The 14,870-nt window shown below is 41.0% G+C and overlaps 1 protein-coding gene across 1 annotated transcript; it reads right to left on the bottom strand.

The window, feature by feature from the left end:
* Positions 1-8,957: 8,957 nt before the first annotated feature.
* LOC101123746 (zinc finger CCCH domain-containing protein 11C) lies at positions 8,958-13,768 on the bottom strand. The gene has a single exon (XM_055390578.2). It carries the CDS (start codon positions 13,313-13,315, stop codon positions 11,069-11,071), a length of 2,247 nt encoding a protein of 748 aa, XP_055246553.1. The 5' UTR covers positions 13,316-13,768; the 3' UTR covers positions 8,958-11,068.
* Positions 13,769-14,870: the final 1,102 nt, after the last annotated feature.

Raw genomic sequence — 14,870 nt, 5'->3', positions numbered from 1 at the left:
AGATGATTTCATTTATAGAAAGTTGGAAAAGAGACACAACTGAACTCCAGTGTTAGAATGAGCGTAACAGTTACATTGGGGAGGAAGAAGGGAGTAGTGATGGGGAGGAGACATCAGAAGACTTCTGGATACTGGAAATATTATTTTTTAACTTGAATAGTTTTACAGCAATGTTCATCCAAGGACAATTCGTTGAGTGGTATGCATTTATGTATAGTAGAGTATTCTCTATGTATCTTAATGTTCAATAAACATTAAGATACAAAAGCTCAAACTTTCACCCTATCATGGTATTTGAGAGAAAAAGACAAATAAAATTAGAATGTCTATGAATTAGAAAATTCTGAATAGAAGTAGTAAAACAGTCTATTACACTGGACCTCAGATTTGACATGCAGTAAACTACTCAGCAGACAACTGGTGATTTTCAGTTAAGTATGAGGCACAGGTATTAATGTATCCCTATGGCTACAAAAGTCAGAGATGATTATGTGTGCTCTGTGAGATTCCATTCATCTGAACGGGTATTCAGTGGGTGGTCTCAGCAAATTCCATAACTATCAAGCATTGGAATGAGAAGTGTTTTGGTGATATGATTTACTTTGAGTTATCAATCAATTTAATCAAATTAGTCAAAGTTACTTTTGACCAGGCTTTGGAGAAATATAAACAGTGACCCTTCTGTATGGGATTGTTAGTTGATACAGGACTGAAGTTTTACCCTGATAAACAGACCTTCAGAAACTTATTCCATGAACAAAAATCTATGTGAGTGAGCACAGTTCCTGAAAATGTTCCCATCATCATCATTGGCTATGTCCCATCCTTGGGTACTGAATAAATGATGTTCTTGGAGTTCAGTAGATACAAGATTTCTGAAGAGCTAGCTGCAACTCTCTTAATGGTGTAACTCAAGGATATTAGGTTTTAGCTGGAAAACACACACACACACACACACACACACACACACACCATAAGGGGAAGTCCAAAGAAGAGAAAGAGGGTTGAGTGCTTTTGAACCTTTAGGGATTGATGAAGACACATTAAGCAAATGTTTAAGACTTTCTTATCCTGTTTTATGCATTCAATGGATATATGTTGAGTGCCCTCCATTTCTTGTGACAGGCACTATTCTGAGTGCTAGGAATGATAGAGCAGGAACGAAAAGAGATAAAAACCCGATTTCATGGAGCTTATATTTAATTGGAAGAGACAGAATAAAAAATTTTTAAAAACCTATCTTAGAAGTAATGAATGCTATGGAGAAAAATCAAAACAAGGATTAACAATTGTGGAGGGGGGGTTTTGATTTTAAATGGGGTGATCATTGAGAAGGTAACATTTGAGAAAGTACTTGAAGGAGGTAAGGAAGCATGTAAGCATGTATACACACACACGCACATACACACACACACACAGATAGACACACCTGAAGGAAGAGCAATCCAGGCAGATGGAACAGCCAATGGAAAGGCACTAAGTGGGGAAATGTTTGGCTTCTGTGAAAAACAGCAAGGTCAGCAAGGCTGGAGGGGAGTGGGCGGTGGATACAATTTTAGAAGACAAGGACAATAGTCATTGCAGAGGGTCTCATCAGATACCACCTTGCAGGCCATTATAGGACTTGGGCTTTTATTCCTACTAATGTGGGAAGCTCTTGGAGGCTTTTGAGCAGAGGATAACTAACATGCTCTGACTTATGTATTGAAAAGACTGCTTTGACTGCTACATTGAGTACAGACTAAAGTTGGCTGAAAACAGAAGCAGGGAGACCAGTTAGGAGGCAATTACAAGGCCATGTAGGAGATGAGGTGGCCTGGGCCAGGTGTTTGCTGTGAAGATACTGAGAAGGGATCAGATTCTGGATATATTCTGAAGGTAGAGACAAAGGGTATTTAGTAGGTAGACTGTTATTTAGATAGTTTGAACAGCTAACGTGAGAATAACAGAGGAGTCAGAAATGACTCCAAGATTTTTGGCCTGAAACACTGGGAAGATGAAGTTGTCGTTTATCGAGATACGGAAAACTGCAGAAAGACCATATTTGGAGGCAAGATCAGGAGCTCAGCTGTGATCACAGTATGTCTGAGATGCCTAAAGGACACCCAGATAGACAGTTGAATAAGTTTTGAGTCAAGGGAGAATTCGGGGCTGATCCTTTAAGCATGTGTTAATCACGCATGTATCGGGTCACTTCTTTACTCTAAACCCTCCTATAATTTCCCAGATATAAACTAGGGAGCTGTCAACATTTGGATGGTTTTTAGAGCCATGACAAAAGATGGGATTACCAAGTGAATGAAAGTACCCAAAGAAAGACAGAAGAGGTACAAGAATAGGCCCCGGGTGACTCCAACATAATATCTCACCAGCCCTACCTATGGGGAAAAAATATCCCCCAGGGAATAGGCCAGGGCCATCTAGACTTGTAGGGTTCAAGATGCTCTTTAAGAGGTGTGAGGAAAGCTGGAGTTTGCCTTTGTGTCCATGTTGCTGGTGTTCCACGAAACAGTAGGGAATCTCTACTACCTCATCTGGGGGTTGAGGACTGGAGTAAGGCAAAACAAGCAGCTGTTAAATTAGGGGAAGTGACAACGCAGTGATAATCTGAAGATCCCAGGTCTTCAGATGAAAGCTCCCTCCTAAAGAGCCGGAATTGAACTTTGAGATTGGCATATATTACAACTGGTTACAGGAACATTGAACTAGGTATCTCCCAGTGGAAAGGAAAACAGAAAGACCTGTTTAACGTTGAAGCTCTGCCCCCATGTTCCTGAGAGCATACTGTGATGACTGTGACCATAGAGAAAAGAAAAAGCCAATAGCTGAAATGAATCAGGTTGTTGGGGGCCTAAGATAAGTAAGTGCAACTTGTTTACATGTAAAACATTTGTCTTGTCAATTTGGGCATTTTATCTGGAAATTATCCAAAGCAGCAATTATCTAGAGCTAGCATGCTAGACTGTTTATCCCTAGACATGGGTGGGGGATGAGGGGATAGAATGCAGGTTTTCATGGCACTTATAGAGTTTGCGGGGTCTCTTTTCTTTTTATTTAAGAAAAAGAATACAAAATTAGGCACGGGGCCATGGAAGTGACCTATGCGAGTGACGGCCCTAAAGCTATAGTTTTCCTAACTTCACAGAAAATCCACCTCTGACCCTAAACCCAGATGACAGAAACCTTGGGAGCAATAACTGATCACTTAATTTATCATGACCAAGTTTATCTTACAAGTGCCAGGAAGTATTCAGAGTTAGTCAGGCATCGTAGGAAAACTCTCCTTTATGTCTATTTCTCACTCAAAGTTGTTCAAATAAAAGGAAACCTATTAAAGGCACTTAGATAAAGGAAGGCATAGTAAATATTCTTGTTCCATGAAATACCATCTTCTAACCACCTTAACAGATGCAACAGTTGAACAATCTAGCTGTGCTCCGCTGATATTAGAAATACTGTGGTCTGAGCCAAAGGACCAGTGATGGCATCAGGAATTATGTCACTGGCTATATCCTATATATATGTTTACCAGATAAAATACATGATATCCAGCTAAATATAAATTTCAAATATACAATAAATAATTTTTAGCAAAACTGTACCCCTACATACTTATGCATAGGACATACTTATACCAGAAAAGCACTCATTTTTCTGAAATTCACATTTAACTTGGCATCCCATATTTTTATTTGCTAAGTTTAGTAATGCTACCTACACTGATTTCTGCTTTGGGATACATAATGAGTGACAATTTGGAGAGCCTACTAAACAGAAAATCAAAGGGACAGAGGATAAATATTGTATTAGTAGGTCACATGGTTGCTTCCAACATTGGCCCTGACAGTTATCATTACTCATATAATAATACTCAACTGTCATATCAGAATCTGCAAAAGGGGGCTGAGGGTTGTGCAGAATTTGTGCATATTTAATTGACACAAATTAAATATTAAATATTAATTTAATTAGTAAAAACTATTCACTTTTAACTAATGAAAAGGATGGAAACGCTGCTTTTGTAAATAGGCAGCATTATTGGGAACACAATATTCTACTGCGTTCCCCATCCGTAAGTCAAACCATCTGTAAGTCCAGGACTAAGTGTTATCTGTAATTGCTTAAAGTGCAACATTGGTCAAATATGCATAAAGCAGCTAATTGTGAAATATGAGTAATGGGTCTATTTGTTCGATGGGTAAAACTCACTTATCCTCCTTTAACATAGAAAATAGGATTAAATGTAAAACTTATGTCCCAGCTCGTAGAGAAACTTACCAGAAACATGTCCAAGTACTTTGTTTACCATCCAACCCTTTTAGTTATATATCTATGAATATTAATATTGTAGTACTTCATACTTTTTAAGTATTTATAGATATATGTATCGCTTCTCGGCCTTTTGGCTAAGATCAGGCGTAGTATTTATAGATATACGTATGTTCTTTTATTCCCTCCTCAAAAAATAATATTTTATTTATCATCCCCATTAAAAATTATGTATTCATTTGACAGATATTTAATGGGTATCGATTATGCGCTTGGAAAACAATAGTGAACACGACAGGAAAAGTTGGTCATTACAGAACTAACCTTCTAGTAAGAAATACATAATATTTTAAAATAATAATAATAAAATTTCAGTTGGCAATATTGCCATGAAGATATAAAACAGAGCAAGAGAGACAGTGTCTGCTATTTTAGCTAGGATGGTGAAAACCCATTTGAAGTGGTAACACTTGAGTTAGACATGGAGCTTATATGATAATGATAAACCAGCCAGTGGAAATGGGAATCGCTCGAGAAATGGAGCCACTCCTTGGAGAAGAAATGAGCTTAGCAAATGAGCTGCTCATAGAACAGTAAGAACTAGATGACTGTAGCAGAATGAGAAGGGTGTGGAAAGAGCTAAGGTTCAGATGAGGCAGAAGAGGTAGACACGGCAAGGTCACATGGAGCCTTGAAGGACATACTGAAGAGTTTGGGTTTTTTTATTTCCTTGTTTTTGTTTTTGACTAACCAGGGTTAGTCAAACAGACTAACCCTGGCATAGTGTGTGAGGGAGGGAACTTCACAAGAGTGTGGGTACTCGGAGGCAGGCAGGATCATTGAGGGTCATCTTGGAAGCTGGTCACCACTAATCCCACATATATGTATATCTATAGATAGATAGATAGATAGATAGATAGATAGATAGATAGATAGATTTAGACAGAGTCTCACTCCATCACCCAGGCTGGAGTGCAGTGTCATGATCTCGGCTCACTGCAACCTCTGCCTCCTGGGTTCAAGCAATTCTCCTGCCTCAGCCTCCCGAGTACCTGGGATTACAGGCACATGCCACCTTGCCTGACTAATTTTTGTATTTTTAGTAGAGATGAGGTTTCACCATGTTGGCCGGCCTGGTCTCGAACTCCTGACCTCAAGTGATCTGTCTACCTTGGCCTCTCAAAGTGCTGGGATTACAGGCATGAGCCACCACGCCCAGCCAAGAGTTTGTATAGTCCAGTGCAATGGGAGGGACCTGAAGGGGTTAGAGCAAGATAGTATTGTGATCCAATGCATCCTGAAAGGATCAATATGGCTATTCAACCAAGAAAAATTGAACAGGGATCAAGGGGAGGAAGACAAAAGTAGAAGTAGACTGGAGGCCAATTGTCTAGGCAATAGATGTTGGGGCCTTGGATGTCACTGTGAAAGGGAAAGAAGTAGTCACGTCTGTTTGAAAGTAGGATCAATTGGACGTGCTGCTAAATTGGCAGTAAGAGGCAAGGGGAAAGATACATAAAGGATAACCATAGAATTTTTACCGGGAAGCTTGGTTGCTATTAACTGAGATGGGAACTGATGTTCATCAAAATTAAAACACATTCCCATAATCACACTTTAAGTACCAGAGCGAAGATTCGAATTCAGTTCTTCCTAATGCTCCAATATTTTGGGGTTGGTGAGCTGATTAATGTCTACTAGTGTGTTTACTTATTTAAAAGTCCCCCTTTTAAGCTATAAGCTCCTCAGTGACAGAGACTTGGTGATATCTGATATCTAGTCATAGGAACCAGAGGCACATGAATAATGCTTTTTTGAGAACATTTGTAACAAGATATGACAAGTCTATCAGGCCCCATGTTTCCCATCACCCTTGGCTGATTCACCAATTTTTTTCTTTAAGGCAGCTATAGATGCTTTCTATAGTGTTGGTTTTGAATTCTGCTATGGAAGTACAAATGTCATTTCAGAGGCCTGCAAACTTTCCCCTTCTAAGGAAGTGTATGGGTGCAATTACGAACATATGTTAACGGAAATAAAACACAGGCTAATTATTTCCCTACACGCAAAACCGTCTTGATGGAACCATCAACAGCCTTTATTTATTTGAGGAAATCTGACGAAAGAATATCTCATCAGCTATCTCATAACATTCTGTATTTGATTACCAGTTGAAATACTCCAAACTCCACACTAGTTTTTTTCTAATTTTTTTAACCCTATAGGTTTTAATACCATGCAATTCTCAACCTCTGCATGACTTTTTCCTCCTTGTAAACAATTAGGAGCCATCTGGTTCCATGGATTTCCCGATCCTCCTGAGAATTTAAACTTAACACACCAAAAGGTTTGATTCGCCCAAGCACTACTATTACATTATTCAACTGGTTTTCTAGTCTTGGATCTTAAACAATATCTTCCTTAGAAAATCAGAAGAAATTTTCTCTTCATACTTCTTATAATCCTCTTGCTCTATGTATAATACTAAGCTTTGAGGACCTCCTCAAAGCTATCTTGAAATGATTTACCAAAATATTTGCCAACTTGCCTCTTTCTATGGCAACATATAACTCAAACTGTATCACTTTGTCAATCTCAGTTTTTCTAAGTACCTGTCAAAAAAATTCAAAGGAGTTGGAGTTAGACAGAAAAGGAAACAGATTCCCCTTGGCACCTGTTTGTGCAATGTTGAGCTATGTCTGGGTACCCACTTCAATCTGAAACATTTGCATTCCTGATAAATAGGGGGAATTTTTTTCTGAGAAGGCTAATGAAAACAGAGATCTTTCTCACTCAAGATACTAATCAACTTAAAACACCCTGGCTCAAATCCCTTTCTGATAAACACCAAGATCTTATTATGTAATAAAGTTTATTGATATAGTATTAAATGGCCCATTGAGATGTAGCCTAAGGAAAATTTCTTGGAGATTTTTATTATGGCATATCTGGTAAGAAAGTTGTTTTAAACTTGTCAGGCAAGACATTATCTAAAAGGCTCTTTATTCAGCCTGAGGCAGTGGCTCACGCCTGTAATTCTAGCACTTTGGGAGGCCAAGGCAGGTGGATCACCTGAGGTCAGGAGTTCAAGACCAGCCTGGCCAACAAGTGAAACCCTGTCTCTAATAAAAATACAAAAAATTAGCTGGATGTGGTGGGATGTGCCTGTAGTCTGTCCCAACTGCTAGGGAGGCTGAGGCAGAAGAATCGCTTGAACCCGGGAGGTGGAGGCTGCGGTGAGCTGAGATCACACCACTGCACTCCAGCCTGGATGACAGTGAGACATCATCTCAAATAAATAAATAAATAAAAATAAAAGGCTCTTTATTCAATAAACACACTTATACACACATAGAAGTGGGAGAGTGGGGGAGAGAGAAGAAAACTTCCAAAGTTACCTAGGTTTTTGTTGGACAAGATTGGATACTATAATGCTCCTCGTTCTTATGATTTTTACTCCCCAAAATGAGGGGATAACAACTGAATTTTTCTCGTACACGCTAAAGCCACAGTCTCAGAAAAACATATCCCACAATTTAAAGGAACAGTGGTGATGATGGGTACAGAGGAGGAATTAGCTTTCATACAATGCATTAAGATATTCCAAGTGATTTATGGATGTATTTGAGAATTTACGGATTGAAGCTCCTGAAAACTGCTAAGAGAAACTGAAAATGGAAACATTAGTTGTTCACATTAAATCTAAACATGTTTAGAGCAAGTTTAGGGACTGTCACTTCTCAATGTGATAGAATAACTGGTACCAAATCTGTCTCTCTGCTGTAAACAGCTAGGAAATTGGACAAAATACATGAGACAGCTGTTTTCAGATGTTAGAAAACAGACACAGCACAGAAGTGTGAGTCTTCAGAACAGGAAAAGAAATGAGGTAAGCCCTATAACCAACATGGCTTTCTGGATGTAGGCACTTCCAAGACTGCAGTAAGAGAGGAGGAACCATGACAAGGCAGATCCAACTTAGTGAATTTAATAGACAGAGATCAGAGTTAAAGGAGCTAAAAGAGCTGAAATGTGAGGCACAGAGAGAAAGAACTCCAGAAATCTATACAGGCAGCTATCCTGAGTCCTTCATTGAATATTAGGCTACATATGCATGAAATGAAACTCTATGAGGCCAGGCAAAAGCAGCTACTGGGATTTGTGAGCTGGGGGTTGAGTTGCAGCCAGCCAGAATGGAGGCATTGCTGACCACCCTGAATATTTCCTCGAGCCTCCTGAAGAGGCGTGCTTCAAAAGGATAATTAAATTAGCCCTGAAGAAAAACTTACTCTAGACGCATACTCCCAAACTTAAAAATACGCTTAAAAAGGATCAGGTTGAATGGTAAGTAACTTAACTCCCTGGCAAAACAAAATTCGGCTTTCCAGAGGAAGACCACAAAATCTAGACTTTCTTTTTTTTTTTTTTTTTTTCTGAGACAGACTCTTGTTCTGCTGCCCAGGCTGGAGTGCAGTGGCACGATCTCAGCTCACTGCAACCTCCGCCTCCCAGGTTCACGCCATTCTCCTGCCTCAGCCTCCCAAGTAGCTGGGACTACAGGCACCCACCACCACACCTGGCTAATTTCTTTCTTTCTTTTTTTTTTTTCCTACATCAGTTTTGTTTAAAACACAAACAAGTATTTCTCTTTCTGTAAGGGCAAATGGTTCAAATAATGCGGAACATGAAACATTGACTAACAAGTTTATTTTTTTAAAAAAGCAAAAGAATAAAGAATATATACAAAAGGGACCTGGAATCTGTAAGCTGATTCCAAAAGCGAAATAAGTAGAAAGTCCATGGTGAAACCTGAACATTCTACCCCTGCTTTGGAGAAGGGCTATCATACAACATTCAGTCAGCTGAAGATGGATTGGTAGAGGTGTGTCGATACATAAATTTCAAGTCATTTTTGCTTGTGCAGAATCATCCCAATCTTAACAAGACTGAATGGGCAGTCCTGTGGCTTTCTTCCTTTTCCATATTCCCAACAAGGCTACGTGAAGTTCAACTCTTGATGAGCCGCTTACGACAGCAGTTCCTCAGGAGCCAACATGACAGGTGGGTCAGATTTCCCTATGAGAAACAAAACTGGCCACCTACAGCAAAATATCAAAATGGGTAAGTCCTTCCTTCCTCTTCCTTCTGATTATATACAACATATCTCCTTTCAAGACTATTATTTCCATCATGCTTATTCCTTCACAAATCTAAACCTTGAGGTGATATGAAGGAAACCGACATCAAGAAAAGAAAACTCAATTCAGAAATGAAGAAAACTGGCAGGTATACAATACACCCCCAGAGCATCTCAATATCCCTGGCACAGTACAATTCAGTGTACTGCTACAGCCCATAGATAAATATTGGCAGCTTGAATAAGCTCATTTTTTCCCTCAGGTGGTTAAAGGCCACCACATAAATACTGGGCAACAGGGGTTTGTTGGGAGAATTAGAAATAAAAAATTAACCAAATTTTGTCCCTGTGTTAATTCAGTGCCAGCAAGGAGGCAAGTACTGAAGAAGAAAAGGGACAATTTTCATACTAAAAAAGAATTCCTCTAATCATGTCACCATCTCATATAATGAATCCAGGGAATCCCAGAAATAGAAAATTAGTTTCAGGGGACCCCTGAGGCACTTTAAAGCCTTTTAAAAAATGACAGTAATAATAAATTAGATATTGCTCTTCAGAGGCCAACAGAGCAGCAGAAGCATCAAGATCAGGTCCAAAGAGTTATGCCCACATTACAGGCTTCCTGAGCTGCTCAGCCCTCTTTAAAGCTTACTTGAATCTCTAAATACCTTTAAAAAGACATACAATTTAACACAGACTGAGTGGGTATTTTTGTTTAGTGGTAGCATAAAATTTGGTCCTTAATGGTAGCAGCTGTCTTCATCCATTTCAAACTCAGGTAATATTAAGTACATCAAGACAATACGTAAAGAATACAACAAAGGAGAAAAAAGCCAAAACTGACAAACACCTCAAGGAGTCACTAAGTTTGCTTGCACCCTTTCACTTGATCTCCCTCTCAGTCTCTTTTTTGTGGAGAGAAGGGTATGACAGAACTTTTTTCTCAAAAGATGATAAACAATGGCATCAAATGGACAAAATGGTTATAAAGTAACTTTAAAAATCTGACCCCAAGGAATCCAGGACACATACAGATAATTCAGAGGTATACTTCTGATTTGGGGCAAATTCTAGACTAAAGAAATGATCATCTCAGGTAAATGTTACAATAGATGAAACTAAGTCCAGTTTTTTGGCGATTTTTTTTTAAAGTGTCCTCACTACCACCTTCAGCTATCAATCATTTCTCATAGCTCAAGTGGAAGGTCATCTTCATCTTTCCCAGGATCCAGGTCAACCTCAGCTTCCAATTTGCCTCCTGAAATCTCCCACGTTAGTTTCTCAAAATCATCCTCCACAGAGAGTGGGGGCTTTCCTGTTGAGGCAGAGCTGAGTCGGCGAGTTTTCATGCTCATTTGGGATGAGGAAGGGCCAGACACCTCCGGGGGTGAGGAATCTGAAGAGGACTGGGTTGGAGGCAGCACAAGACTGTCTCTAACCAAACACCGCATATTCTCACTCATAGGTGGGAATTGAACAATGAGATCACATGGACACAGGAAGGGGAATATCACACTCTGGGGACTGTGGTGGGGTGGGGGGAGGGGGGAGGGATAGCATTGGGAGATATACCTAATGCTAGATGACGAGTTACTGGGTGCAGCGCACCAGCATGGCACATGTATACATATGTAACTAACCTGCACAATGTGCACATGTACCCTAAAACTTACAGTATATTAAAAAAAAAAAGAAAGAAAAAATAAAAAATAAAAAAAAATAAAGAAAAAGACTGTCTCTAGGATTTTCTGCTTCAGGCACAGTGACTGATCTGTCCTCAGAGACAAGCAGGACAACAGCATCCACAGCTGCCTTTTTGGCTGGGGGTTCCTGTAGGACGCTGCTGGAGCTCAGTGGCTTCACAGTGGCAGTGACAGCAGGGTGCATCTCCACTGCCTTACGTTTTGGGGCCAATTTGGGGGATGACACAACTTTAACCACAGATTGCTTCACATTCACTTTGGGTTGAGCTTCACCCGTTTTTTCCAAGGTCTGTGCTGCCCATTTCACATTCAATAATGAGTTTCCAATCCCTGAGGTTTCTACCTCCACCTTCTGGGATGACTTTGTGGGAAGCTGCTTGGTCAGGTGCCATGTGATTCCTGGCACAGCAGTGAGCACTGGTTTCTCTGCAACTTGGGTACTGCAAGAGGCTACATCTCCCTGAAGAGGTGTCAAGACTGATTCTTCCCTCTCCTGCTGTTTCTGCATGCGCATCTCTCTCATGATCTCACATCTCTTGACTTGAGTTTTAGTGACGTCAAATCCTGTGGCCTCAACTGAAGCCTCTGTAGCTTCTATTCTAATACTGCTCTGAAAATCAACTTCATTTCCTCGCTGAAGTTTCTTCCCTTCTTTCCTCCATGTGCTGTTGGTGATTCGCAGCAGCAACCTTGCCCCTGGAGTGGCCTCATGTTGAGACGGGGAGCTGGTGCTGCTCTCAGAGCTCTGCTGCACCCTCGGTGCCTTCTCCAGTTTAATTTCTTCCGGCGTCTTCATGTGCACCTCCTGCATGGACTTTGTTTTACCTGCAGGCTCCTCTGATTGTCCTTTGCTGGCAACAATGGGTGGCCAAACTACTGTTTTTCTAATTTCACTATCAGTCTTTAGCTTCATGCAAGTTGTATCCTTTTTGCTTTTTTGTCTCTCTGCTTCCTGCTGCCTATGTTCTTCTTCAGCCAGGACCTCAGAGAAGGTTTTGATACGGATAGTGGAGGAGCTTCTTGCTCCTGAAGTAGAATCATCAGTTTTTGAAGGTCCTTCTGTCTTGAGTTTAGTTTGCGATTCCCCATGTTTCTGAATGGCTCTTTCAAGAAGCATTTCTTCTAATGTCTCCACATGGATCTCACCAACTTTATTAACTTTATCTGTTGCGTCCTCATTATTTGGATCAGCTGACATGCCTAATCGCTCCTTAAGAGACTTGGAAACTTGAGCTTTCTTTGGTGTTTCGTCAGTGTTAGTTTCTGGAGCTTCAACTTTCTTCCCTAGCCTCTGTGCCAGGCTACGCTTTAATGGAGGATCACTGTCAACGCCTGCCGAAAATTTTCGTTTCCCCAGTCTCTCAGTAAGACCCAGTCTAACCAAGGGTTCTTCTCCTTGTTTGGTGGAGAGAGTTACTGTCCTCACCACAGTCCTGACATTTTCTTTTTCAGGACCTGGAGCAGGCTCAGGGTGGAGTAAAAGACTGGAAACTCCTGAAGAACCCTCACCTTGCTTCTTAGATTTTTCCTTCATTTTCTTTGACTTAATTTCCTCAAGAGATTTTATTCCAAAATGCAGACATTCACCTTGCTTTGTATTGACTGCAGGTTTCCGGACAGAAGTCACTCGTAATCCACCGTGAACTTCAGGAGTTGGTTGCAGGGTAGGTGTTTTGGTTTCATCACCTTCCTCAGAAAACTGATCATCATCATCTTCATCATCATCTGCAGCATTAATTACAACTGGTGGATGGTTGGGGCTAGGAACATTTTCGGAACTTTCTACTTTCATAACGCTCCGCAGCTGAGGGGAAGGATTGGACTGGACAGACAATTTGTTCTGCTGAACTGAAAGTTGGCTAGCCTTCACTTCCTCTTCTGGTGACTCAGGCACAGTGGGCAACACAGTTTTGCTCGGAGGTAGGAAAAGGCCATCAACATATCGTCCTCTATTGTGACGGAAAGCGCAGTTTAATTTTTGACATCCTGTTGGCTGATTTTCCCAATAACAAGGAATTTCACTGCGTTTTTTATCAATCTCCATGTGCCGAAACCTGCACACCTGTCGAAAACAGCGCCCTTCTTGCCATAATGTGCAAACAGTTTCATTTCCTAGTGCAGCTTCACAGTGACGGAATGGGCAGCTGTCACCTTTGGTACATGTAGAATAGAAAAAAAAATAGCAGTCTTCTCCTTGATTAGGCATGCTGGGTAGATTCTTAGATCAGAAGTGGCTTCTTGAAACAAGCCACTGCTTCCTCAAAGCAAGGACCAGGCTCCAAGTCCTCGTGAAATGGGTTTAATCTTCCAAATGACAACTTGATCACAGAAATTGTCTTTAAACTGTAATCATTAGCTGGTTGCCCTCAACAGGAACGTCTGTGTCTTCACTGAGTTCCAATCTATTACGCCTGTAGGTCGAACCAACACTCAATCCATGAATTAATAATAATGAGGCAGAAAAAATTTTCCTCCTCACATTGCCAAGAAAACCTCTCAGCCACAATTCAAACACAGCATGTGTTTTTAAAACATCTCCCAACTACTGGGAGATTAAGTCCATTCCAATAACCTTTGTCAGACTGGAGACAGCTAGGGTTAGTTATCTCCTCAAAAACAAAACAAAACAACAACAACAACAAAAAAGAGTTCATTTAAAGATGAACTTGAGAGTCAAAGGATCATGAAAAAAAATCCATCTTCCATAGCTGAACAATATAATCTGAAAAACAGAAAAACATTAGTTTTTCAGTAAGATCCAATTTCTGGTCTTCAAGATTTCTTCACACTTAATACTAGTCAATTTTCCAGGAATTTTTTGGGCAGGGAATATCCCCAAATCCTAAAAAGCATCGCTATCTCTAGTTCCACAGCCTCCTTCTCAAGGTCCAGAACCAAGGCCTGGAAGATGTCAACAATATAGGCCTTCCCCACAGGAATCCGCACCGATTATGGGAGTTTAGGGGTGTTCTTCATTACGGTTTCACCAATCCTACAAGGAGTACGGAAGTGTCCCTGTTGCTCTTGACTCCCACGCTGAGGGCCAGGGGTGGGAGTGTAATGAGGGTGGGGAATGGGTGTACGATACCGGAATAAGGTCGGTGGCTTTCTGTATGTGGAGTTTGAGACAAGCTCCAAAGTAGTGGGACCCGAACCGATGACACTATCCCCGACTCCCGCTTGCTGCCACGTCTTTCTTCTCGCTTGGCCGCTGCCGTCCGTCGTCCTCCCAGCAGCAGCAGCACTAGTAGAAAACCAAGACTGCCAGCGTCAAAGATGGCGCCCGGCTACAGGCTGCGCTCTAAGGCCCGGCCGGTAAAAGTGCCAGCACGACGCAGGGCGCGAGGGTTCTGGAAGATGTAGTTCCTCTATGACGCGATGCCTAAGATCTAATTTCTTACATCTTTGGTAGAGACGGGGTTTCACCGGGTTAGCCAGGATGGTCTCGATCTCCTGACCTCGTGATCTGCCCGCCTCGGCCTCCCAAAGTGCTGGGATTACAGGCATGAGTTACCACGCCCAGCCCCAAATCTAGACTTTCAATAAAATATTTACAATGTCTAACATCCTAACAAAAATTATTTAAAATGCAAAGGATCAGGAAAGACTAGAACCACCAAACTAAGTTGGTAGCAGAGGGGAAGCCACTAAATAAGCCGAATACTCGAAAGACAGGCATTGTACTCATCAGTCATTCCTGAGGGTGGGTCCATGGTAAAGCTGAAAATCAAAGAATTGGTTGAAAGCTTTATGAGCACACA

The sequence above is a fragment of the Gorilla gorilla genome, chromosome 5, assembly GCF_029281585.2.
Source record: "Gorilla gorilla gorilla isolate KB3781 chromosome 5, NHGRI_mGorGor1-v2.1_pri, whole genome shotgun sequence".
Classification (NCBI taxonomy): domain Eukaryota; kingdom Metazoa; phylum Chordata; class Mammalia; order Primates; family Hominidae; genus Gorilla; species Gorilla gorilla.
Note: the sequence above shows the minus strand (reverse complement) of the source record. Positions and strands in the feature narration are given on the sequence as shown.